Source organism: Petromyzon marinus, chromosome 27, assembly GCF_048934315.1.
Source record: "Petromyzon marinus isolate PM22_M1 ecotype Great Lakes invasive population chromosome 27, UKy_Petmar_22M1.pri1.0, whole genome shotgun sequence".
NCBI classification, from domain to species: domain Eukaryota; kingdom Metazoa; phylum Chordata; class Hyperoartia; order Petromyzontiformes; family Petromyzontidae; genus Petromyzon; species Petromyzon marinus.
The window spans coordinates 3,643,536-3,667,767 of NC_133693.1; the positions used below are offsets into that span (position 1 = coordinate 3,643,536).

At 48.6% G+C, this 24,232-nt stretch overlaps 1 protein-coding gene across 7 annotated transcripts in view; it reads right to left on the reverse strand.

Annotated features, from left to right (window-relative positions):
• LOC116946622 (focal adhesion kinase 1-like) overlaps positions 1 to 24,232 on the reverse strand; it is a 69,097-nt gene that overhangs the window by 12,477 nt on the left and 32,388 nt on the right. For 2 of the 7 annotated variants that reach the window (XM_032961714.2, XM_032961707.2), the window contains exons 10-25: positions 21,516 to 21,623; positions 18,225 to 18,342; positions 15,556 to 15,586; positions 14,813 to 14,865; positions 12,884 to 12,943; positions 10,853 to 10,909; positions 10,025 to 10,045; positions 9,347 to 9,444; positions 8,770 to 8,854; positions 7,666 to 7,766; positions 6,908 to 7,023; positions 5,480 to 5,580; positions 4,315 to 4,404; positions 3,305 to 3,509; positions 2,862 to 2,970; positions 1,071 to 1,154 (exon numbers count right to left, since the gene is read on the reverse strand). In XM_032961714.2, the coding sequence (XP_032817605.1) occupies positions 1,071 to 1,154; positions 2,862 to 2,970; positions 3,305 to 3,509; positions 4,315 to 4,404; positions 5,480 to 5,580; positions 6,908 to 7,023; positions 7,666 to 7,766; positions 8,770 to 8,854; positions 9,347 to 9,444; positions 10,025 to 10,045; positions 10,853 to 10,909; positions 12,884 to 12,943; positions 14,813 to 14,865; positions 15,556 to 15,586; positions 18,225 to 18,342; positions 21,516 to 21,623 (1,437 nt within the window). Of the gene's footprint in view, positions 1 to 1,070; positions 1,155 to 2,861; positions 2,971 to 3,304; positions 3,510 to 4,314; positions 4,405 to 5,479; positions 5,581 to 6,907; positions 7,024 to 7,665; positions 7,767 to 8,769; positions 8,855 to 9,346; positions 9,445 to 10,024; positions 10,046 to 10,852; positions 10,910 to 11,581; positions 11,600 to 12,883; positions 12,944 to 14,812; positions 14,866 to 15,555; positions 15,587 to 18,224; positions 18,343 to 21,515; positions 21,624 to 24,232 lie in introns of all 7 variants that reach the window. The other 5 variants (XM_076070020.1, XM_076070019.1, XM_076070022.1 and 2 more) reach the window with 5 other exon arrangements.

A 24,232-nucleotide genomic window follows, 5' to 3' on the forward strand; every position in this document is an offset into this window, starting at 1 on the left:
CTATACAATCCGCAAAGCTATCACTCAAACCATGAAGAAGAACCCTCTTGAGGAGCCTTTCAAAACCATCACTTTACCCTACATTGCTGGGATCACAAAAAAGATCTCCAAAATCTTGAATAAACACAAGATCCAGGTCCGTTTCAACACATTACATAAAATCCGTGATCTGGTTCCGTCTGTAAAAGATGTGATTCCGGACATACAATACCCTGGTGTCTACAAACTAAGTTGCCTCTGTGGTAGTAGTTACATTGGAGAAACCAAACGCCATATCTCGGACCGCATTCGTGAACATAAAGCAGACCTTAAACACGGTAGGACCAACACCTCGGCCGTAGCAGATCATTGTTCTAATTCAGTAGGCTCACATGCCATTGACTTTTCCAAGACGGAGGTTCTTTGTAAGCCATCTGGCTTCCATGAGAGATTCGTTCATGAGGCTATCCACATATACAAACACAGAGACAATTTCAACCGAGAAGATGGATTCTATCTTAGCAATCATTGGAAAGATTTGATAAATCATTTCAGTTCTTGATTGATTGTTCACGCTTACAGTGCCTTTCAGACAGCATACATAAAAACAAATTTCGTCTCCCCCCTCCTCTTTTCAAAAAATAGATGGACTAGTCCTGGCAAACTGCCATCGTTGCACGTGACGCAAACGTTATTTTTATATATATAAATAAATATGCCGTTTTCAAAATAAATTTATGCAAACCGACACACCTGATGATGACCGTTTGAGTAATGGTCGAAACGTCGTGAGAAATTTTTTTTATTGTTTTTATATATATTTTGTTATTTTGTTGTTTCTCTTCAACGTGACTTTACCGAAAAAACTAAGAATATGAATTACTGCAGTCACGAAAGCTTTAAATCAAAACAACAACCTCATCGATAATTTCACCACAGGTCAAACGAACCGCTTGAGTCAAAATATGCACGTAGTTGTGTGTGGCGAAAGCTTGAGAAATTAAATTGCACATCACGCGGCTTAGCCCCAAAGACCACGTTCATATATTTTTTTACATTTATATTACAATCGTGACCGTGAGTGAGCTTACCTGGTGATGGTTCATGTGGGGGTGCACTGGGCTCCCGTGGGACATGTCCACCACTCGACCTCCTGGAAACGCCGGTCTGCTTGGCTGGAAATTTAAAGCGTTCATTCATTCATTCACTCGCCCACTCACTTATAAAACCAACAAAAAACTTTTCTTTTTTTTGCTCGTGTTTACAGCTAGAGGCATGAACATTAAACAGTCGCTATAATTAATGAATTGGTAGTCCGTGACAACTAGGGGCTCCGCAGTGGCGAGATGTAATCTCCCTCGCCTGGCATACAGGATAGTAGGTCTGATCCCGACCCTGACACTTGTATATTTGGAGTCTTCATGTCTATCTCCCCGTGGTCACGTGGATTTTCTCCAGGCCCTCCGGTTGTTCCTTCCGCATTTAGAATCAACATGTGTTTATATTTGGCTGCTATAACTTTCCACGCGATGATAAGCCACATCGTTGAGCTACCATTTGTGGCCAGGGTGGCTTGTGAAAAAGAGCTAAATCGCTCAGTGGGGGCCATACCTGGTAAAATAAAATAGGTTTAAAAAAATGACTAGAGAGTGGCTGCTAGACGCCGGGAGAATTGATGGAAACTGCTCAAGTGTAAATACACAGATATGCGTCGTACAAAAACAGACACTTGAGTTTTGAAAGCCGAAAATAGCTGGGGGGGGGGGGGGGAAATTGGCATTTCCACAAAAGTCAGAGTGTGGAGGCTGCTGTTTTTGCTGCAATTGTTTTTTGATTTCCCATCGATCAGCTCCCAAAATGCAAACGACACATTGTCTAGAACTGCACCTAGTCATACGCGGAAAAAAACCCAATACATTTAAAGAAAATATCTCCATACAGTAACGACTTTGATACTGTGCTGTGCCCACGCGGGAGACAGGCAGCCAGTCACACGCAGAGGAAAAAAAGGTAGGTCTTGAGCCTGGATTTAAACAAGGACAGGAAGTTGACAGCACGGACGGCGAGGGGAAAGGGAGTTTTAGACCAGGGGGCAGCAAAGGAGAATAAACGATCTCCCACTGAACAGAGGTTGACTGGAGATATGAATTGAATGTCATTGCATTGGCTACAAAAATATGTTTTAAAGGCTTGATTGCTTGAGTGGAGAGTAAGTGGAGGAGAGTAGAGTGAGGTAAGAGGAGGGAGGAGAATCTTGAAGATGGCGAGTTCAATATTCATATTTATCTGGGATTGCATTGAGAGCTAGTGGAAGGATTTGAGTTTTCGGGCAGAGTAATCTTGGATATGGGGCCACGGTGGTGAGACGTTAACTTCCTCACCTGGTATGTAGGAGGTCGTGGGTTCAATTCTGACCCTGATGCCTGTATTTGCGGAGTTTGCATGTGTCTCTCCCCATGGTCGAGTGGATTTTTCTCCGGGTCCTCTGGTTTTTCCCTCTTCATTTAAAATCAACATGCGCTTAGAGTATTTTTGGCTGCTATAAATTTCCACGTGAAAAGCCACTTCGTTGAGCTGTCATTTGTGGCCAGGTCGCTTCTGAAAAAGAGCTAAGAGCTCAGTGGTCCTTAGCTGGTAAAATTAAAAAAAATGGTTTCATAGATCAGTTTAGTAAACAGCCAAGTGGCTGCATTTTGTATCATTTGGGAGTTGGAGGCGTACGTCGGACTCGGGGAGACCACAGAGGAGAGGGCTGCAACAGCCAAGGCAAGACGCGACGAAGGCATGCGCGGGAGATGTTCCACAGTCAAAGGTTAAGATGGTCCCTGCAGAAATAAATATAGCCGAGACCTGGCGAGGAAAAGAGGTTCAAATGCTCTCACTTTAGGGGGTGCCTCGTCGGCCCCTCCGGCTGTCCAGGGAGGCGCTATCCGCCGATGATCCCTCTTCTGTCGGTCCTCCTGCTGGGTCTTCTCATCCTCGTAGATGTCGCTGCACCCAGCAAGGCCACAAGCGTGCGGTTCACGGAATGCCAGCGTGGGTCAGTTACAAACCGTGGTGCCGTTAACGCACGGCTACGTTATAGCATCGTTGTTAACCCTTTCCCAATCTGATGACGTACGTGTGCATGTACAGTGGCGATGTTTGCACACCGCACTAGGTACTCATTTTAGTCAACGTAGGGGAGGGCCCAGGATCGGTTCAGATAATCGTCAGCGGTGTTGGCCATGAGCAGGAATCGAACTCGTGTCGCCAGGTTCGTAGCGCAGCGTGCTAACCGTGACAGTACAGCTCCCCACCGACACACAAGCACACGCCCGCACACCTAAGCTGCTGCTTGAGGTCGAGGAAGCGCGGCCGCTTGCTGGGGTCGTAGGACCAGCACTTGGTCATGATGCTGTAGAGCGTGGGCGGGCAGTTGTGGGGCATGGGCAGCCGCTCGCCATTCTCGATGCGCCCGATGATGTCGTTGTTCTTGACGCCCTGGAAGGGCTTCACTCCGAACATGAGGATCTCCCACATGCACACACCTGCAAATGACAGCAAGGGCTGGATTGGCTTTGGCCGACGAAGCTTGTACTCATCTTATTGCGAGTCAAAACGTCATGCCTATTCACGTATGTATGTTGAACTACTTTCGCAACGAACGTAGCCAACCGTGCTAATCGGAGGTCCGGGGGAAAGGACAACAAACTAAACACAGAAATGTAAAATTAAAAAAAATAACAGATCACGACGTTTCTTTCTACGTGACTTTACCAAAAGAACCAAAGAGTATGGATTCCTGCAGTCACGAAAGCTTTAAATCAAGATTAAACACAGAAAGCATTAAAAAAGAAAGTTTTCAATGCAAATTTAAAAATGCATAGCTCCAGTGGCTTCCAAGTATTGGAAGGAAGAGCGTTCCAGACAGCCACAGAAGCACATCTAAAAGCGTTTGATGCGGTGACCGTCTTAGCTCGATGGCTAGCCAAAAGCCACTGCCAGGATGATCAGAGTTCGCGTGATGGTTTATGCTCCTTGACTAGATCAGCAAGGTATTGTGGTTTATTTGTGGCAGGCACTTTGTGTAATGAGTGTAATGTATACGTGGGACAACCAGAAGCCAATGCAGCTAGGCGAGCACTGGACGGGCACGGTCGGATCTTGCAGTACCCGTCACAACACGTGCCAGAGAATTTTGTCCACGCTGCAGCTTGGTAATGTTTTAACAGACGTCCCGTATAGTCATGTAGGGGCTAAGGCGCCAGTATTCCCAGTTGAGGAACACATGGAAAGTCATGAACCAATGAAAACAAATCCGAGTTATTACATTCGATCAACATGCCAGCTTACCGAACATCCAGACGTCACTAGCGGAGGTGAACCTTCGGAAATTTATGGATTCAGGAGCCATCCACTTTATCGGCAACTTCCCTTTGGAGGCTGTGAAAACATTTTTTTAAATGTGTTAATATTTTAGTTCGTTATTTTGAAAAAGTAGCTTATTTATCCCAAAGGAGACCTTGAGAAACAAACTACTTTACAAAATGTCTCAGTGCAGAACGTTAAATAATACATCCATGAAAATAAAACCATTGGGCTAAAACTAGATCTTCGGCACGCCGATGATGAATTAATCATCGGATTTTTCGAGTGCGATGATCGATTACGCTTTAAGAAAAAAAAATGTTACTTAACAACCCGACGTACGACCTACGTACACGTAATCGACCAGGAGCCAGCAGGAGGCCTCTCGCAATCACTAGGCCTGCTCAGCTGTGCCATCGGATGTTTCACTTGAGGAACCGAATTTAGTGCCACCCCCCCCCGCCTCGGAACTCAACGTCGGGCGTCGTGCCCAACGCCAGGGTGGGCCACGAACCCGAAATCGCAACGGAGAGGGCTCTCTGCACCTCGCAATTCATCATCAACGGAGTCGCGCTCCTTTGACCGGGCGGGCAATGGGCACCCCGTCGGGCGTTCCCCCGCCGGCAGCAGGCAGTCAACAACCCGCCGCACGCGGAGGCATACTAATGGTAAAAATAATAATTGTTGTCGCTTATTCGCTGCCTTTTCACCATGTTTCAAGGCGTAAGGACAAAGATAATGAAGAAGAAAACGGATGGGGCAAATAGGAGGCCGAGAGGAACAAAGTCAATTTTAAGAAAGCTATTGCAAACAGATGTGCATTTAGTCAGGACTTAATATATCAACAATAATATCTGAGAGCCCAATTTCCAATGGTAGGGTGTTCAACAAGTAGGGAGTTCCAGAGAAAAATTCTTGCGACCACGGGGAGAACATTCAAACTCCTAATATACAGCAGGCGTCAGGGTAGGGATCAAACCCACGACCTCCTGCATACCAGGCGAGGGAGTTAGCATCTTGCCACAAACACCCAATGCAACGATGCAGGCAACGGCAGGCGCGCAGGAAGGAAAAGGAGGCACACACAGCGCAGAGCGAGCAACCGTGGTGCAGACACGGTGTGGTCTCGGTGTGGACGCTCGCCCCGTACCCTTGTAGTAGGTGTCGTCCTCCATGTGCCGCGACAGCCCAAAGTCGGCGAGCTTCACGCAGTCCGCCGACGACACCAGCACGTTCCTCGCCGCAATGTCTCTGGTGTGGCGAAGGCAAGACACAAACTCGTCAAGCGTCAGAATCATCAGAGTATGTATTTATGCTGGAGGAATCCTAAAATGATTTCGACTTTACCAGGTAAGGCCCACCGAGCTATTTAGCTCTTTTTCGGAAGCGACCTGGCCACAAATGATAGCTCAACGAAGTGGCTTATCATGTGGAAATTTACAGTATCCAAATTTTAGAAACGCGTGCTTCTAAATGTGGAGGGAAAAACCGGAGGACCCACAGAAAAATCTACGCGACCACGGAGAGAGATTTGCAAACTCCAAATATACAGTCGGGATCGAACTACTGACAACCTCCAGTATATCAGGCGAGGGACATAACATCTCGCTACCACGAATACAATGAGCTATAAAGCTCTTTGTCTCAGATGTCCAATCGAGGCGGGTCACAATGCTACAACAATACAAAAACACGATTAGGAAAGGTAATCAAACGACTAAACTAAATGTGTGGCTCCTTTTATAAGGGTAGCGATTCGTTTTTTCACAGACTGCCCTATGCCACTGGGCAAGTCTCGAGAGCACTCTTCCACGCGATTTCAAAACATTTGAAAGGGCACCACCCAGTGGCAGCACAAGCTGACTCGGCACCCACCCTGCAAGCGGGCATCAGCCTTGCGAGCCGGGGACAATGTCTACTGCTGCTGCTGCTGCGAGTAATACCAATTGTGGTTATTATTCTCAATGCACCGCTTGATAAAGGCATCTCTCCCCGCCGTGTTTGTCACGGAGATCGTTTTTTTGACGACACGGGTTGGTGGTGAAGGGGAGGCTCAGGATGAGGGGCAGATATCACCCGCCACCGATGTTAGCCGTGGCCGGGATTTAGCATCAGTTTGTTGCGCGGTTGGCTATGTACGGTGCGAAAGAAATTCAACATACATACATAGTGCACTCACCACCGCACTTATCACTTCATTCTAGAACCAAATAACTGAGTTAAATAAAAATGCACACACGTTGCATATTTTTTCCAAGAAAAACAATATTACAAAATACCTTAAGAAACTAAAAGGTGCCCTTGCAAGTTTGGACTTAAAAATAAGCAATAAATATATAAAGGAGGACGTCCACCAAGGAGACGGAGCAAGAAAATCAGCGAGTGTGCAGAGACGAGGTGGACTATTACATCGCAGGATCACGAGAGATGGTTGCAGCATGGGGAGGACTTCATCCAGTTTTGGATTGGCCACGGCTGATTATGACAACGATGATCATGTTTAACGATATTTGCAAAACCTTTCAAACACAAATATATTTAAAAACGTTACACCAAAATAGGAGCGTGCACTCGTTACCTGTGCACGATCTTTTTGCTCTCCAGGTAGGAGAGGGCCGTGCTGAGCTGGTAGATGTAGAGAATGAGCGTGCCTAGGTCCAGTGTGTAGCAGTTTGACTGCAGGTACGAGCGCAGCTGCAAGCAAACGACAAGAGAATGACTCACCAACGTCCTCAAATATACCCATATAGCCCTCTACGGGCTCTTGGGGCAAGTGCTGTTAGCGAGCAGCACCTACCAAGGTCGGCATGGCGCACGAGGGGTGTGGGGGGGTTATCAACGCCATGTCTGGCCACCATTGTCTCTCTAGTGTTCTGTTTACACGCCACACAGAGTCCTCATTTAAGGCCGAGTTGACCTAGGGGAGGCCCAGGACAAGTTCAAATATTCACTACGGTTATTGGTCATGAGCGGAAATTGTACTGGTGTCACTGGGGTCATAGCGCGGTGCGCTAACCACTACACTACCGCCACCCACCCATGCACACCCACAGCGGACAACGCACAGGGCACAAACAGGTCAACAACGGGCATCAGATCGGATCAAACTCCATTTTCATACAGCCTTGCAGATAACGACAAATTAAGTTCCAGGGCAATTAATACTCATGAATTATTTCGTTACTGCCAAGCTCTGTGAATCGATATAAAATTGCCAAGAGACAATTAGTGGAAATTGCTCAGACAAAACGTACTTTCCTTTTACGCTGCGTTAAAAACGGTCACGGCAGAAACCGCCGGCGAAAGATCTTCCGTGTCACAGGCTGCGCTATTTACCTCCCCGTACTTGCACAGCTCCATCACGATCCATATGGGTGGGTCCGATATGACGCCGATCAGCTTGACGATGTGTGGGTGATCAAACTGCCGCATGGTGTCTGGCGTTCCGCAAGCCAAAGCACAACAGACAATATACAAAATTATCCTTTTACTGGCCATTTCAAAACCAGGACAATAATCAATAGTGCGAGTGTATGCCTAAACGAGTGACATTCACGTTGCTTCTCTATGACCTAACGCAGGTGATGACGCATTTGTTTTGAAGGCCGTTGTCAATCCAGAATCAGAATATTTATCTATACTGGAGGAATCCGATGTGCTATAAAGCTCTTTTCATGGATGTCCAGTAGGGGTGGGTCACAACGTTACATCAAATAATACAAAAACATAATAGGAGTGCAAAGTATAGGAAAGGTAAACAAATCACTTAAACATATATAAACAGTAGTTTTTTTTTTATCTTACCAGGTAAAGCCCACTGAGATATTAACATATGTTTCTGAAGTTACCTGGCCACAAATGATAGTTCAACAAAGTGGCTTATCATGTGCGAGTCGTGGGGGTTATTTGGCCATACTTCACCATGCCGGTTAAGGCAGGTTGGTGTAGGGGCCTTAGACCGGTTCACATCTCACTCGCCATTGATGTTAGCCATGGCTGTGAATCAAACTCAATGTTGTAGGCTTCTACGCTCCGTGGACTAACCGCTGCACCACTGCTTCACCCTCCCTGAGCAAATGAATGTCCTCAATTATTTGTTTTCATTTAAGCCGTGCGCCCAGTGGGATGCGTGTGGCAGGTTACTGTGTTGGTCAAGGACAGCCCTTATCCCAAGCAATAGGCGATAAGGGGCCTCCGGGAAAGGGGTATAAGGGGCTAGGCCATGAGATAAGGGGCCATCGGGAATGTGGGATAATGAGTGAGGGCATGGGATAAGGGGCCTCCGAGAATGTGGGATAAGGAGCTAGTGCATGCGGTAAAGGCCCTTCAGGAAAGTGGGATAAGGGACAAGTGCATGGGATTAGGGGCCATCAAGAATGTGAAATAAGGGGCGAGGGCACTGGATAAGAGGCCTCTGGGAATCTCAGCGTAGCTACGTACACGCCTCTTGAAGGAACTTCTCCCGAACGCTGTCCGAACAGCTCTCCTTGCACGTCTTCACAGCCACTGGCATGTTAGGGTCGCTCTGTGTGCACATACAAAAGCATTCGGCATCAGGAGATTTAATTGGGGGGGAAAAAATACGTATTAAAAATAGAAAATGCTCGACATGTGGGAACGACATATACAGCATGCGCCATTGGTGTATGCATCAATAATTTAAATGCACATAATAACGAAAAGACACCCGCCAAAATAACACGGACAATTTTTTTCCACGCGCAGGGTATGCAACAAATACATTTTTCATATATCCGAAGAACATTAATAACGTAACAAAGACGGTACACGGTCAGCAAATGTAAATGCCTGTTCCGACTCACTGGTTCCCAACCTCCCATGCATAATTAATTCATTCATTCTGCCAGCAATGAAAAAAATTTTGAAAAGCAACACATTGTTTGGTGTGTAATCCCGGTTGAGACACGCATGTCCTTGTAAGGTTTACAGTGCCTACCGAGGTACACGGGGGGGCTCATTAGGCGACCAATACGTGCACGTGGGAAGGGAAGCTCACCGGACTCTTGTAAATGCCCTTGTGAACATCTCCAAACTGCCCTTCCCCTATACACGTCACCAACTCCACCTCGTCCCGAGGAATTTCGTAGTCCCTTGCTGCACGAAACAAACAAGCAAGCGAATGAACACAAGCGCAAGTGCTCTGGCACAGTAGATGGGACGCACTTTAAGTGCACACCTGATAGAATTCACCGCTCCCAGTTTTCTGTGGAGCCAAGAGGGCATTGCATGGGAAAATGTAAGCTAAGCCTGACATTTTGCAGTCTCATGCCATTTTAAATAACTCCGATAACAAAGTGCACATATCTGCACGTGCATACAGCAACACTTTGGGATGTTCCTCGACTCAGCCAAAATGTGCCAAAGGTAACAAGAAGCTCGTCATGCTTTCACATATCACAAGGCGATTCGGGGATCCTCCATTTCACGATGTGTCAGCGTGTTTACGTATGTCTGGGTTGGGAGCGGGCGGGCGAGTGGGAGGGGGTTGCGGGGCGATAAAAAAAAACAAAGAACCGTATCAATTACATTTTTGGATGCACGAAGCACACAACACAACGCATGCTTTCTTCCCAGCATAAATCAATAAAACAATAATGTAAAAGCGCGATGTTTTGTACGAACGGCACGAGCAAACGGAACGAGCAGTTGTGTTCGTAAGGAGCGAAGCCCATACCTTCAACTATCCCACTGCTTTCTGCATTGCCATTCAGGGGAAAATACCAAAGAAAGAAGTCCAGTTTATGTTTCTACCAACCCTTGCACAGAGACCGGATACACATAGCACTACAGAAGCATCGCAAATACAAGAAAAATATACACGTCAGCTTGCATTGAGTGTCTCGAGGAGCTGGAAAGAATATCGGGGCTCTCAGCATTGCAAAAGCCAGCGCTTCAATTACTGGAAGCCAAACTGGCAAATTAAGGGAAGACCGCGTGTGGCGTCGCGGTAATGATCTCCGCTGCGCCATGGCGGCTCGGCGGATTTGCTGCCGAGGCCGCACAACCGGGGCCAAGGAGCAGCTGCTTGGCAAACCCTGCCCGTGTCAGGAGCATGGCGGGGGTTGGGTTGGGGGAGGGAGGGAGGGGGGAGCGCCCTGCCCGTAAAGCTGAAGCCGCCATATGGAGTCGAACACCGCGACCGTCGGCGAAGACACTGCGAGGATTTGCAGCAAACATGAAAATTGGTGCGGGGTCAAGGAAAGAAATTAGCGGTGGATGCGCGCAATTTTTTCAGTTGCCAAGCTCTTCGCCTCGATTCTCTCGCAGCGCAAAAAACGGCGCTGGGACAGCTCAATGGCCTCCACCCATGCGAGCGGCGAGCCACCTGAGATCCGTGTGCCGAAGAGCACCATCGTCGTACGCACCACCTCTCACGTGAAGGTCCCCCCCTCCCCCGCCACTCTCACGTGACCGTCAATTTGGAAATGATTAGCAAATATGACAGAGGTGTGCGAGGGCGGTCGATCGTGAAAAACTCGGAAAAGAGCTGCGGGTTACTCACTGGACGGCATGTTGTATGTGTCTTCATCGTCCACGATCTCGGCGTAGTCGTCTGTATCTGCAATCGAGGAATCGCACATCGTGTTTGAGAGCGGCTAAAATGTCGAGCTCTTTGCAGACGGCATTCGGACGGCGAATCAAAATAAATAAATTATACCGTGGAAAACGCTATTATTATTAGCGCTTACGGGACGACCAAAGGCCACGAATGGGTCCCCTTACTAGCCTGGAATCCACCGCAGCGGAATAGACAAACAAGGAGAGAATAGGGTTCTGTCAGCCCATGAGTGGGTGGATGGGCAATTTGGGCAGGGGGGAGGGGAGGAGGGGGAAGCAGAACGCGAAAGTGGGTGGGCGTGAGATTATCAGGCCTCCGGACACGGAGAATGTGGCAGCTCTGAATGGGGCCATTGACGTGCCGGAGGCATGTGCGTGCGGGCGATATCCACCGAGGCGACCAAATTTACTGCCGCGTTTATTATCCTCCCGTCGCAAAGCGGCCGGGGTCTGTTCCTCGCGGCCGCCCCCTCTTAATTTACAAGCCGCCACCTCCGCCTTTGTTTCGTGATACCATTAATTAAACGTTGGCCTCAAGCGGCCCGACGGTCATCCGCACACCCGTCGTCCGCGCGCGCGAGGTGTTAACGGCAAAACGCGACTCGGGCGACGTGTGAGGGTGTGTGGCGCGGTTAGCAAGACAGCGGATGTAACAGCATGTAAGACGTGTTACCGTCACTAGTACTGCTGGCTGTTATGTCCGGTGGGCATGTATGCAGCGGAGAGGAAAGGGAACAGACAAAAAGAAAATGCACGTGAGAATACCTGGGGTCGCTGCAAACATCTGCGCATTGTCGCCGGTTTTACATCGTGCCCAATCAAACGCAACGAATACGCCGACTCGGCGACTCTGGGACGGTACGGCCAAAAGCCGGAAATAACGATTGAACAAAACGAGCTGAGAAGGCCGCCGCGCTGACCGGCGCTTCAGCAGCTCGCGCTGCGCAAACGCGCCGCCCACCGTCTCTCTCTCTCTCTCTCTGCTGACCTCTGCTGCGCATGCATGTTCAAGCGTTTTACGCACGTGCACGTCAGTCGTCCCCCGTCTGCACGGTCACCGGGAAGAAGGTAAAGAATAGGCCACGACGGTGTTTGATATGCGTAAATGAATCGATGGACTAACACACGAGAAAAAAACCTGGAAACTCTCAAACCAGTGGCTGTCGTCAATGCTTGCTGCCCCAGTCAGCTGATGAGTGCTTCGAGCATGCTGTTAGAGTAGCAGCTCAAGTGAAGTGAACAACAAACGGCATCGCAGGGATCGCACCGAGGCAAGCTTTTGCATTCTCTGTAATAGTTTTTTTTATACAACAGACGTTTCGTGCATGTACCCTTTCATCACCCGATTCACCTGGATATTTATAGGGTAGTGCACGAGGTAGTTCCTACAGCAGGGGTGGAGGACCTGTAACTTCCTGAGGGTCCAATGTGACTTTCGGACAGCCTTTGGCGGGTTCACGCATTAACATCCACTTTAGCGCTAACCATTAACAATGCAACATCAAAAACATGCTCATGTCGGACAAGTATTTTATAAAGACCCCATGCAAGGACAAAGGCGACTGAGCAGGCTCAAGTTAGAAACGGCGCTGTTGCCAGGCCGAAAATATTCCCCTCCAGTAGCCGAACAGTGCAACCAAGATGCTCGCAGGGATGGATAAACATCGTTTGGAAGCGCCGTTTCACAGTGGCAGAACTCGTGTGGCCGTGGGCCCATGTGAAGTCAAGCCATGGGCCCGTGTCTGGCCCGAGGGGTCGTAGGTTCCCCACCCCTGCCCTACACAAAATAACGCCACAATGCAGTTGATAAAGGGAGACACTGGCCAATTTCGCAAGTGGTTTTACAACTCTTCCAAGACACTGTGTGGGAGGGGCCAGTGCAACCCTTGAGCAGCACACGCAGGGATTAGTCACACGAGCAGCCGCGCAGCACACCGTCTGCTGCAATGCAGACGTCCGCTCACTCAGAATGTACCCTTGCGCCGGCGATGGGAACAGCTCAGAAAAGGGAGGAAAAACAGGTTGCCTTTCTTGGCTGAAAAATGAAAGAAAGAATATATTCAACCCTCGCGAAAGACGAGCGAGCATGAGAAGAGACAATTAAAAAAAAAGACAAGGAAGCTGGACGGAGAAAGACGGGTTTGTTAAAATTCATCCCAACAAACGCAAGACGCAATCTCATGGTGCCGGTGTGCTCACAATAGGGCACCGTGTGACTGTGTGCTCGAGTGAGTGGCTCCGGTCATCATCCCGCGTTGAGAGGCGGCAGCAGCGTCACACGGGGAGAGCGTTTGCATGCCGCACATCACGATTACCATTAGGCGCTTTGCAGGAGATAGAGCCACTTTTCCGTGGCTTGAATGACCAAATTAAGCATTCACAATGGGGGACTCGCAGATACGTAGATGTACTTCGTCTCGTAAGGGCGCTATTATGCCGAGATGCTTTTCACGAGTGACGTAAGGCGGCACGCGTATAAAGATAAACACCGTGCACGCAAGCCATTAAAAACGCCCACATACATATTTCTGCGGAGCAGGACGGCTTTTCATCTAAGAGGAAAGGGGGGGGGGAGATAATGCACCAAGTGCAGTGCAGGGGAAGGAATGGCTACCAAAAGAAGCAACACTCAATTATTTATGAGGCTCTCTGACAAGGGCAGCGCACAAGAAGCAGTTCCACCTCCCTGGGATCGGTCATCTGCAAATGGCCGTGTTGTACTTCTTGCTATGGACTCCTCCCCTTCCCCCCCCTTGGAATATTCAGCTATCGCAATTAAGCCCACTGTGTGAGGCCATATGCCAACATCTCCCCGGAAAAGCCAGAGGTAAAATAAATGGGGGTGGGTGGGGGTGGAAACAGGGCAGGAAGGAATTATTTCATTTAGGTTGCATTTATTACATTATAATGCCCATTGGGCGATTTTTAACGTAAAAATTTGACGACAGGTGAAGTGCACATACCCGCGCCATAATCTCAGGACTAGACAAAAGCAATGTTTACACGTGTTGCGAGAAGTTCCAAAGTATGCCGTTGTAGATGCGCAAAGTGCGATTGTTTAAATTCGTGCTACTGTCCCATTTAGTTTTGTCTATTTAAAACAAATTTATACTCTCACCCTAATCAAATATTTTTGTTTTGATCTTGATTTGAAGCTTTCGTGAGTGCAGTAATCCATACTCTTTGGTTCTTTCGGTAAAGTCACGTAGGTAGAAGAAAAATAATAATATATCACGTTTCGATCGCAACACAAGCAGAAAAAATAATCCAGGAGTGGAACAGAAGTTCCACTGCTGGATTATTTTTTTCCGCCTGAGGACGACCGCTTGTGTTGCGATCGAAACGTCGCGAAACATTTTTATTTTGTTTTCTTTTTCTACCTACGTGACTTTACCGAAAGAACCAAAGAGCATTTTTGTTTTGCTTTGGGTGCTCGTGTCATGAAACATGAGCGGGTGTATCGGTGATAGCTCAAGCGAAAGCAAAGGTGGAAATCCAAGTGATACTGTCCAGGACTGGCAATGCTGGCCATCTTCCATTTTGCAGCAACTTTTTATTTTATTTTCTCATTCAACTTTTAGTTTGTTACATTACCCTCGATTATCCCCCGATAAGTAACACCCCCCCACCCCCACCGCTCTGAAGGGAGCGTCTTACCGGCAATTATAAATAAAACCAGAGCACGTTAACATTCTGCCGAACTGGTGTCTCCGGACCCGCACTGCAAACATTCATGTGGAACGATCGTTCGCTTAACCTTTGGGTAAACAAGACAACGGCTTGCTCGGGCAAGTTCATGACCGAACGCTTTCACGGCAGTTTTGAGCCTGCAGCGTAAGACCGTGCTGCCCTCTGTTGGCAACAACTCGCACACGCGCGCATGTAGAGGGCATCCACCGCTTACCAGCCGGGGTTACTTTCTTCGTCGCTCCGGCGTGAGTGGCGTTATTTTGGACCCTGACAGATGAAAGACAAACGAAACCCACATTGTGCACGTCACCGCTCAGAGTTCTAACGTGCCTCGCACAAACCCAAGTAAAGTCTCTTCGTTGCAGGGTTGCGTTGGCCAAGTTGCCGAGGAGTTACTCGTATTTGCCTTGTTGAGCCGTGAGATTATAATTCGATCTTGTTGCGCCATATCTCAACGCCTGTTCTACTTGAGTTGTTAAAGTACAGGGCCAGGATAGAGTAATTGGGCACTTTACTCCTGTCACATTTTATTTGTTCTGTGGACACTCATTTAAATTTAAACATAAAACATCTATTGTCAAAGTGATTTGGTGCACAGATGAGCATTGAAGCGGTGTTCATCTCCTGTTAACAGACCTGAGCCACTGATGAAAATTCCACATTCCCGTGGCGGGGGCGGGTGTGTCCATAGCACAACCAATGTTGCCGTCCCCACAAAGTGGTACTCATTGGAGGGCTGAGTCAACCGCCAATCAGGAATTGAACTCGCCTAACTTGGCAACCGCAAACATTTCAAACTAACAGCAAGAGTTAACAGATCCAAGGACAGGCTCTTGACTTCCAAGCGAAATGGGCAATCGGTAACACAATGCCAATGAAACAACCCAGACCGCTCACTCTCTGTCTCGCACACAGCAGCAACACAACACGCAGGACGACGTGGAACAGGTCACTCACTTTGGAATGGACGGCAGCGCTCTCTCTCCATCTGTGACAAAAAAAACACAGCACTTAAGCTCCTTCAACATCGCCGACGTAGCAATCCAGTGAGGAAATCGCGTGCCACGCATCACAGGCAAAACGATCGTGGAACGAATGGTGTATCACAGCGGCCGGCCGCCGAGGTTTTTCGCTGCGTCTCCTGCCCAGCCTCGTGTTCAGGGCAGGTTAGGTGACGTAACGAAGCACACACGACACTCCCCCCCGCCCCTCCAGGCTAATCTGACGACTAAGCAATTTCCGAGAGCTCCTCCCCTCCTGTCGAGCGGGGGCCTGCCCTCTCCCCGGAACTCTCCGAAGTTACTGGCCAAACACCTACGGCTTGGCGCAGTTGGTAACAGAGACAAAGATACCGCCCCACCCCGGTCTAGCCTGACTGTAGGGGCAAGTGCCGTTAGCGAGTAGCGCGTATGAAGGCCGGCACGGCACGCGAGGAAGTGGGTGGCCAGCACCCATGTCCGGCCGCCTTTGTATCCCAAGTGGTATTGTTTACACACCGCACCAGGTATTCACTTTAGGCTGAGTCGACCTAGGGGAGGCCCAGGACCTGTTCAGATAACGGTCGCAGATTGTTACCGGTTCAGATATTTGTCACTAATGTTGGCTGTGAGCGGGTATCGAACTCGGGTTGCCGGGTTCATAGCGCAGCGCTCTCACCGCTGCACCACCGCTCACCCATTTGGTAACGATCATGGCGAGACATGCTTGCCAAGGTGCAACTATTTCTGTTGTGAAAGGTAAAAAGATTCGACTAGTTCTTTTTGGGAAACTGGCAAATATGGATTTTACTCTTCCATCCATAGAGGTTTGCACTCTTCCCCCCCCCCTCTCTCCGTGTGTGTGCGTGTCGGAGACAAGACACAAATACGGACTTTGACGTTTACAGTGCCGGTTAGTGACTAATCAGCACAGTGGTTATCGACGAGCATGTCATCGCAGGTACATTGCAGTCACCCCAGACAGGAAGACGGATTTCAACATTGATGACAGGTACTACAAACACGACTTCTTTTTTCTTTCCGTGCCACAGTTGGGTTTTATTTTGTTTGTTTTTCCGTCACACAGCTGCAATTGGATAGTCTGCCTGTAGGAATGACAGCTAATTGGCATTTGCATTCATCCACAGCAGGGTTCAGAGCAGATAAATGATCCGTCAAATAATTTCTCAAGGGAGTGACGACTCACCGAAAGCACTGGGAAGAGAAACAGATTTGCCTGGCACTACTCTCCCCCGCGAATTTTAATCCAATTGGAGACCGTATGCGAAAAAGGTTGCACGTATAAGAAGACCTGATGATGCAGGCAGTGATGAGAAGGAAACTGGCACTATTTGGACAAGTGTGTAGGATGGACAACAGGAAAATGAACAGCGTGTTGTTCGGGAAAAAATGGAAGGAACCAGAAAGAGAGGAAGACCTAACAGCGAATGGCTTGACGATGACCACCACAAGAGATTGGTGCCAGAAAGATTTGGCACGACTTGAGCATATTGGCACAAGGCAGAGGAAAGTGGAAACAAATGACAACATGTGCAGCGGACACCTACAGGCTATCTGACGATAAATCGTGATGATGATGAGGACGGACCATATTTTCGGTTAATCCCACGGCTTCCTTGAGTTGTGGCGAATACGCAGAGGCACTTTGCAATTTGCGCTTATTCATATTTTATTCGATAAATTATGAAGGGACGCGACTTCTTTCGTTTTCGTGTATGGTTTAGGGGGGTTAGGGTCCAGGGTGTAGAGTTCTTGTTATAAGGGTAAATAATTACAGTCATTGGTTAGGGCTCTAGTTAGAGGTTAGCAATAAGGAGCACTTTTCTTGTTTGGCATCTAGTTAAGAGCCCATCCAAGAAACTCGCCCACACGAAAGAACGCTGGCAAACTCAATGGAACAACGCAAACATACAGAATAAATACCTTGTTCGAGCAAACATTTCACCTCCTGGCTTTGATATACTTTGGAGACACCGGTGTAATCATCAACCACATTAGAAAATCAGTAGGCTAATGAGCACATCTCCCTCATGAACGGAAAATTAAAGACGGCCCACGGTAGTGCAATTGTGGCCATGAAACCCAGACTATGGACCATACAGTAAAACCACTGTAGTCTACGCTCCTTCAACGGAGGAATAGCACAACACACATAAACTCTCCTATAGCTCTCTCGTGGCTAACAGAACTCGACATTTGCATTTAGCTCCTGAACACATTGCTGCCATACACTAAAACAGAATAGTGTTCACGAAATCCTCCACCGCATCATTGGTCACATTGCACGAACCCGAGCAGTAGAGGTGCGGCGATTAATCGACTTACATTTTCAAGTTCAAGATACGCGCGTCGAATCGACTGCGCGAGACTCACTAAGTTTGAAATCGTACATTTTGTAAGTAATTGCAGCCGGCTCCGTTCACCGCAATTGAAAAAAATATAAGAACTGATCCTTGAATCGAATCGCGACACTTCCTGGGCAGGGACGAACAGGGGCACAGATGTGAATCGCGACAGCTCTACAGAACCGTGCTGTGAACTACTGACGATTGCCGCACGGACGGATGGAGGGACGGATGGAGGGACGGACAGACGGACGGACAGACGGAGGGAGGGAGGGAGGCGTACCTTTGAGCTGACGGAGAACGAACGACTTGCCGGTGGAGTTTGCCAGCCGGCAGTAGCCGTCGATGAGGTCGGCCATGTTCTCCGCGATCGTGAGCGAGGGTGTGGTGATTGTGAGCAGCTGCGGGGTGGAGATACACGCGTGAACGGACACACGCTGGCACCAACTCCATCCGTCAGACGTCCAGCGATTTAATTTTTAAAGGTAAAAGTGCAGACATGATTGCATGAAGTTGTTTGAACAAACCACTGCTGGCAGAAGGGCCTCCAATAGCGGGAGTCCTAGACAGCCCCTTTAAGAGAGTACTTGGCCTACTCTCGCACACCGGCCAGACATTCTTGGAAGAGGTAGGAGCACCCACACTTTACCCCACTTCACGGAATGTGTCAATTGATGAACCATGCTGTACCATGGGTTGGATGGGGGGGGGGGAATTCAGCTGCCGTGCCGGGATCTAACATATCTCTTAATTTCGAACTTCTTGTTGTGTTTGGTTTGTTGTTCTTCCTCCCCCGCACTTCCGATTAGCACGGTTGGCTACGATGGGAAAGAAGTTCAACACATGTACGTACGTACAAATCGAACCGTCGGCCTCTGTATCGTAAGCCCAGCACACTGCTAACCATTATAACGCGGCAGCATCCTAACTGTATACCTTAATTTTACAAACATATTTCAGGTCATTTTATTTATTGTCAACATTGTTCAAAGTAATAGCTGGAGTTAATCATTCGACAGATTTAAAGCAATACAAGGAATTAAGTCAAGTGCATAAACTAAGAGACGCACAACCAGTCCATTTATTTCCGTTATACAACAATAAATATGAATTCATAGAGAGCCTCCCATTTACTTTAAATATCACTCAGTGGGCTGACCTTCCCATTAGCAGATTAGTTGTGCATTACGAGCATGCACGCGCACTACCCGTGTGATTTTCCATGCCCACTTAGCTTGCTCTTGCGCTTCATTAGTTACACTGTCAAGGCACTGCCCTGCGTTCAAGGGCAGGTGTACAAAACAAGTCCGACATCGCTTGGTAGCAGCACACTAAATATATCCTGCACACGAGTGCCTATGGGGGATTAACAAACAGGTGGCCACAGTCTATGGCTGCAAGGCCCTTGACGGTGGCAATGAAATGCACACGTTCATGTGGGTAGAAGTTAAAAGCACAGCCCTGCGATCGCTTGCTCCACACCCCCGCTGGCGAAGGGCCTGCACTAGAGGGAGCTCTACAGAGCCCCCCCTCTGTGTAGAGGGTATTCTTTGCCAATTCTGCGACACTGGCCAAATGTCTTGGAAGGGGAGGGAGTACCAACACTTTACCAGGGGGGGCCGACGGAGTCGGGGGGGGGGGGCGATGGAGCCGGGGGGGGTGGGGAGGGGGCGACGGAGCCGGGGGGGGGGGGGGGCGACGGAGCTGGGGGGGGGGGGCGACGGAGCCAGGGGGCCGACGGCGCGAGCAGAGGGAGCCGACACTGACTTTCTCACACATCATACACTGACTCACTCACACATCATGCACTGACTCACTCACACATCATGCACTGACTCACTCACACATCATGCACTGACTCGCTCATCATCCGCTTACTCACTCACACATCATACACTCGCACAACCACTGACCCATTCACTCATCATACACAGGTTCACTCATCGTGTGCTGGCTCACTCAAGACATCATACACTGACTCGCACATCATACGCTGACTCGCACATCATACGCTGACTCGCACATCATACGCTGACTCGCACATCATACGCTGACTCGCACACCATACACTCACTCTGCTGCTGACTCACTCACACATCATACACTGGGAGTGTCGTGCTGCCAGCTATGGCTGCAAGTTTTGTCGTACGTGTTATGTATATCGTTTATTGTTAAATTTAAAATCACAGTTCCTATGATTACTGTTACATTGTTTTTATAGCTTTATTTCGGTGATTCGAACACATATGGTTAATCTAAATTGTCTTATGGTTGTTGTTGTTGGCTTGCACCACATTGTGATTTTTTCACACAGCGTTTTAATACTTTTTTTTTGTGTGGAATATTTGCTGGTTTATTCCAAGATGTTTCTGTTGCTCGTCGTCGCTTTGGGATGTTCTGTGTTCAAATTTTGTTTGTTGCCGTTGCACCCGACTTAAGAGCCGCATGGCTCACAGGGCTGTACCTAATGAAACTTGAAAACTTGAAACCCCACTGCACACAACCTGCCGACGAACTGTGCCTGCATTAAATGCCGTAAAAAATAATGCGAAAGCCCTTTGTCAATCCCCTGATGGATGAAGGGTTCATCATGCCGTGTTGGTCATGGAGGGTTGTTTGAACATACTTCACAAAGCCGGTCAGCTTGAGATTGTGGAGAAGGGGGTGGACGAACCAATTCAGATATCACTCGCCACTGATGTTAGCCGTGCGTGGCCAGACATCAACCTCAGGACGTCCGTGTTCCTAGCATCGTGCGCGTACACCGCACCACCAGCCCCCACCTACATTATTCCACTTGCACCGTTGCTCGGATGCATTCACAGCACAGTACAGGAAGGAGGCTTGCACAACAAAAGCTCACTGCGGGAATTGAAAAATAACGTCGGTCTCAAATTACCGCGCAAGGTTTTCGCGGCTGTGCCGATGTGTTTTCTAGTTGTTGGGGATGACGGCCAACGTCTGGGTGCCACGGTGGCGGGATGTTAATTCCCTTGCTTGTAATGCAGGAAGTCAAGGGTTTGATCCCGACCCCGACACCTGTATATTTGGAGTTTGCATGTTCTCCCCATGGTCGCGTGGATTTTTCTCCAGGTCCTCCGGGTTTTCCCTCCAAATTAAGAATCAACATGTGCTTAGAGTATTTGGCTGCTATAAATTCCCACGTGATAAGCCGCTTCATTGACCAATCATTTGTGGTCAGGTTGCTTCAGAAAAGAGCTAACAGCTCAGTGGGACTTACCTGGTAAAATTAAAAAAATTAAATAGCTTAAAGTCTCACTCCACATGCTGAGAGCTTCCATTCACCGCAATTGTAAAAAAAAAAGTCGAATCATGACCCTGCATGGTGACAACGCATCAAATTGCCAGGCATGGTGAATTGCTCCTCCCACAGGAACTGCATTGAGCTGCTGAAGTAAATTCCATCGCGCGGAGAGAAACGTCGGCTATCATTTCAAACAATGCGCGGTTAACCAACGAAGACACGTCGGAGAGCTAACGCTGGCCTCTTCGCGCATTCATGGAATCATCGGGACGCAAGGCAGACCGGGACGGCCGGACGCTAATGACTCACCTCCGAAGCTCCGGCGATCTTCAGCTGCAGGGTGCCCTTCCTGTCGCGGTCCTCCGTCTGGGAGTACTGAATCGATTTGACCTGCGTGAAGTCGGCCAGGTGCGTCGGCTGTAGGGCGCAAGAGAGGAAGACGCGTCTGAAGCTCATCACGCTGGGCGCACATGGCACCGATCGGCGGTAGGGCACGGTCGACGTCAATAACAGGTGCACGCGGAAGCGTCAGGTGCATTAATGCGCGGGTTTACTGAAGTTGTAGACGTTGTCAGAAACGAAGTGATGGAAATATCCGCTCGTACGCCTAAACGCTTACAAAATCTGTGCTTATTTTGTTAATGTCAATTTTAAAAGTCTTCAATTGAAAATGTCAAGTTGCAAGCGTGATTATAAACGCATATGTACAAGAAAAAAGAAGAGACTTTTGCGCAGTGATACTCAATAAAAAAAAAATCTGCTGATGAAGCTGCCACGCAGCACTTTTAGCTTGTGCCTGGCTGCTCGGGGTGGAAGAGTGCGTGGGTAAGGCTTGATGCTGTCAACTCATACAAAACATTGTCACCCATGGCACGCCACGGAAGGGGGAGCGGCGTCAGTTGCGTAACAGGGCGGCAGGGGAGGGGCAAGATGAACAGGAGAGGGAAGGGATGCCGGGACGGATGTCCTCAAGACGGACAAAGAGGGAACACGGCTCGCGATCATAATCTTTATTAGAATCATAATCTTTCATTATACTGGAGGAATTCGATGAGCTATAAAGCTTTTTTCGCAGACGCCCAGTAGATTAGAGCAGCAGGAAGGGGGAGCACAGGGGAGGAAGGGGAGGATGAGGAGATGCGTTCTATGTGGTGGGGAGCAGTGGTACAGTGGTTAGGACACTGAACCAAAAACCCTGCAACCTGAGTTCAATTCCCTACCACAGAGGGCATCAGTGGCGAGTGATGTGAACCCAGTCCTGGACCCCGCTTTTACCAACCAACACTGACCCGTGCAGTGAAGTATGGTCAACCCCCACAACTGACATGGCACGAGGAGGCCCATCATCCAACAGTGGATTGAAAATTGACATCTTCTTCTTCAACAATTGTTTATCCACTGCTGGATGAAGGCCTCCCCCTCACCTTCGCCACTCCTGATGGTCCGGTGGTGTGAGCATCCACACTGCCATTTCCTTACGTTGCATTACAACGGGTTTACGTGAACTCTGCAACCACTGGAGGCGCTACCATTTTACAGCAACTGTTAAAAACCGGAGTCGAATCGTGACCCCGAATGGTGACAAATCATCAAATTTTCCAGCGAGGGTGAAAGATTGCAGTTTCCGCCCACACAGCGTCGTAAGGCCAATGCATTCTGTCGTGAACACACGAGGGGACAGTGTTGGCCTCGATATGTATAAAGTGAAGGCTCGCATGCAGGTAAAAACGCGATGAAAGTCCTTCAGTGCTACTACACCTTCCCAGCTAAAGCACCGCGGCTGCATTTAATTCACATAAGCCCCCAGATGAGACCCACAACTAGAGTACACCGTGACATAGCTCAACTCCACAATCACCAGGTTCATTTGCGTTACGTCGTATTTACTTCAACAGCCCTTTTAAAACGCAACTGTTCGGGTCTGTCTACTCGTCAAGCTTCTGACATTTACTACTATGTGTTAACCATCATCGTCGGCCATGATCTATCCTCTGCTGGATGAAGGCCTTCCCAAGCCATCGCAAAATCCTCACGGTCCTAGCAAAGCGACAGTCCACCTAGCCAACTGCCCACGCGCCAATGTGATCACTCCGTCTCCTCGGTAGACGTCCTCTTGGTTGCATCCGCTCCTTTGGCTGCTACTCGGTCATTAGTCTCGACCGCCGGCCATCATCCCTGCCAAAGCCGACTTTCCTTTGCAGTCAATGTGGTTGTTCTCCGATCCACGCATTCCGCTTCCTCGTCCCTCCGTGTAATGCTGGGTGATCCATGTATAGACACCCCAATAGGTTAATCGTGCACAATTATGGAGGATTTTTTTTTTTCAAAGACTCCACAAGTCTGGCTCTCTCCTCTTTAGCATACGGAGCCATTGCTTTTAGAACATTCAATCACCTGTTGAGAAGTAAGAGGGACATCAGATATCAGTGGGGTCACTGTAAACACCCTGTGTAACAAAGCGTAGTCCAATGTTGCATATCTGACTCACTGGGGGGACTGAGATATAGGCGGATATGTGAAAAGGTCAGATATATGAACATCGATAGTCGACGGTCGTTACACTGTACGTATGTACACTTGAACTTCGTTCGCACTGCACGTAGCCAACCGTGCTAATCGGTTGGCTACGCACAAGTACCGCACATGCCTCCAATGACTTATGCACACCTCTTGTCAAATTACTGGATTGGGATTACACAGGGCAATCATCGCCCCCTACTGCGAAACTATCGCGGACAATGTCCGTGAAGCACAGCACCTTCGAGTTAGCGTTGCGCTTTTTTTCTTTCTTCCAACGAGTATAAAACCATCACGCAAACTTCAGTCATCCGCGCAGCGGGTTTTGGTTCATCATCGGACAAAGACGGTCACTGCATCGTGTGCTTTCAGATGCGCTTATGCGGCCGTCTGGAACGCTCTTCTATTCCGATATTAGGAAGCCATCAGAGCTATGCACTTTTAAATCCAGAATGAAAACTAATTTCTTTGGAACTGCTTTTTGTGTTTAGTTTGTTGTCCTTCCCCCG